Source organism: Penaeus monodon, chromosome 23 (assembly GCF_015228065.2).
Source record: "Penaeus monodon isolate SGIC_2016 chromosome 23, NSTDA_Pmon_1, whole genome shotgun sequence".
Classification (NCBI taxonomy): Eukaryota; Metazoa; Arthropoda; class Malacostraca; order Decapoda; family Penaeidae; genus Penaeus; species Penaeus monodon.
This window is the reverse complement of record NC_051408.1, coordinates 1,247,032-1,249,192: the sequence shown is the minus strand read 5'-3', so window position 1 is coordinate 1,249,192 and position 2,161 is coordinate 1,247,032. Positions and strand designations below refer to the sequence as shown.

The 2,161-nt window shown below is 37.7% G+C and overlaps 1 protein-coding gene across 4 annotated transcripts in view; it reads right to left on the bottom strand.

Moving 5' to 3' along the window:
- LOC119587705 (protein C12orf4 homolog) overlaps positions 1–2,161 on the bottom strand; it is a 6,037-nt gene extending 3,876 nt beyond the window's left edge. The window contains exons 1-5 of one of the 4 annotated variants that reach the window (XM_037936384.1): positions 2,079–2,161; positions 1,302–1,413; positions 705–883; positions 377–522; positions 78–253 (exon numbers count right to left, since the gene is read on the bottom strand). In XM_037936384.1, the coding sequence (XP_037792312.1) occupies positions 78–253; positions 377–522; positions 705–873 (491 nt within the window). In that variant the 5' untranslated portion in view covers positions 874–883; positions 1,302–1,413; positions 2,079–2,161. Of the gene's footprint in view, positions 1–77; positions 254–376; positions 523–704; positions 884–1,301; positions 1,414–1,983; positions 2,003–2,029; positions 2,049–2,078 lie in introns of those variants that run through there. The other 3 variants (XM_037936385.1, XM_037936387.1, XM_037936386.1) reach the window with 3 other exon arrangements.

The following is a 2,161-nucleotide window of genomic DNA, read 5'->3' as shown; positions in this document are numbered from 1 at the left end:
ATGTCATCACATGATAAAACATAAAATACAAAGCAGTAAAACAGGTTCCAGGTAAATGTAATGATGAAAACCTGTACCTCTCACTGATTTCCTTCAATGCATGCTCCCTCTGGGACACAAGGGAGCTCATGGCATTAGAAAAGGAATGCTCCAAGCCAATCAGATTCGCTGCTGCTGGTGAGTGCACGAGGGAATGGTACATGGTTGCCAACATCTCATTCTCACAACCCTCATCTTCTTGCCTCTTATTAACCTGGTGAGTCAATGCATTATCAAAACCATCATTAAAAAATGAAAATCAGAAGAAATGTACTTACATAATAACTTCAACTATAGATATAAAGTGAATATCATTAATAAAAATATCAAACAACACCTGTGCATATTTATTAGCCCATGCCGCAGCCACATCCTTAATGTTGATTTTTCCTTCTTGGAGTGCCTGTATAGCACGCTTATCTTGCTGTCTATAGTGTTCCTCTGTTTTGTCCTGGATGGCAATTTTCAACTTCTCACTTAGTTCTGTTTAGTGTTATAACATGGCAATTAATTGATGGAGTGGTTCATAATCATGTGAAACTTGACATCTCATGAAAATTTCAAGTAACAGACTATTAGTGATTAGATGTGACCTGATATGCTTTTCAAAATCATAATTCATGGGATTATGTACCCAGGACAAGCTCTACAAGAAGTGAAAATACCATTGTGTAAATAAATAGGAAGGTTGTGGTGCTGAATGAGACGGTGAGCCAGTTCGACAGGGCATACACTCGTAGGTATCGACACTGGGACGCGCACAGTTAGAACCCTGGGCTCCGTTCCTATGGATACCTCACACAGACAATCCTCATTACGTGTGGCAGCCACCATCTTGGATTATCTAAAAAATATAATAATACCGCAAATATATTGAAATTTTTGCTACATTAGCTATGAATCCACAAGTTTTTATTCCTATGGTCCTGCCAGATACATCTCTCTTTTATGCTTTCTCTCCCTAGTCAAAAACGTAATCAAGGGAAATCAATGTTAGGCCACTTAAAAACTGCATCCCTTATTACATAAATTACATCTGTCTAACATTTTAGACTTTTTTTTATTTATACATGGATTGTCAAAACTCTCTAATCAAACCCAAAAGTTGTAACTATCAAAGGATCACAATGTCCTTTACATCCTCATCACAGGTCTGGTTAAGGTCAACAAACTTCCACCAAATACTTTATTGCTAGACAGAGCTTGGATTATTCTTTAATGAATAATATATTGTGAAAAAAAAAAAAAATTACAAGCCTCACCTGGAAGAATTGTATTGGAGATTGGTTGGTATGGATGTGCACCAGACTGTAAACCTTCTTCTATCCACAGGAAACTTATTTTCAAAAGTCTTAAACTGCACAGTTATATTTTCTGTCAAAAAAAAAAAAAAGCATTATGTAATGTTTATGATGAATGATACATTATTCATACATTGGTTTCTACACTATCAAAAATGGTTGTCATTGATGGCACAACCTAGTCATTCAGTTCATAAAGTGATCCACACTAAGACCAATCCACAGTTCGTGGTAACAGGCATTTTGACAACTTTGTGCATCCAGAAATAAGATAGAGACAACTACATGGTGAAAACAGCCAGCTGCACACGCAATATACTGCACACGCAATATACTGCCCATGCACCACAAACTTTCACGTCTGGGATGTGCAGATATATATGCAATGGAAAATATAAAAATATATGATAAATTACCTGATAATGCTACATCAGGAGGCAAAATGTAATGCATATAGAACACTGCTTTACATATAATAAAAAGCCATAGATCTGAATCACAGCTGACTGCAAATACGATAAACTAAATGGCTTAAATTGATAATTTGATGCATAACACGTCAGATGTCACTACTAAGGTCAATTATTAACTGATTTTTTGTCGTAAACCTGAGTAAAAAGACACGTTTAAATGCCTCCTTTACTTCTCCTCCCACCAAGTGTCGGGTCAACGAATCGCCCGTAGCTTACGCCTCCGCTTCCTCCCTGTCAGCCCCAAAGAATAACTTCTCCTTCCTGCCTTTACACGGCCTTGTCTCCTGATCTCCGCATTCCCTGGGCCCCGTGTCTCGACAGCTTCCTTCCTTTGGTCAGATTTCCTCC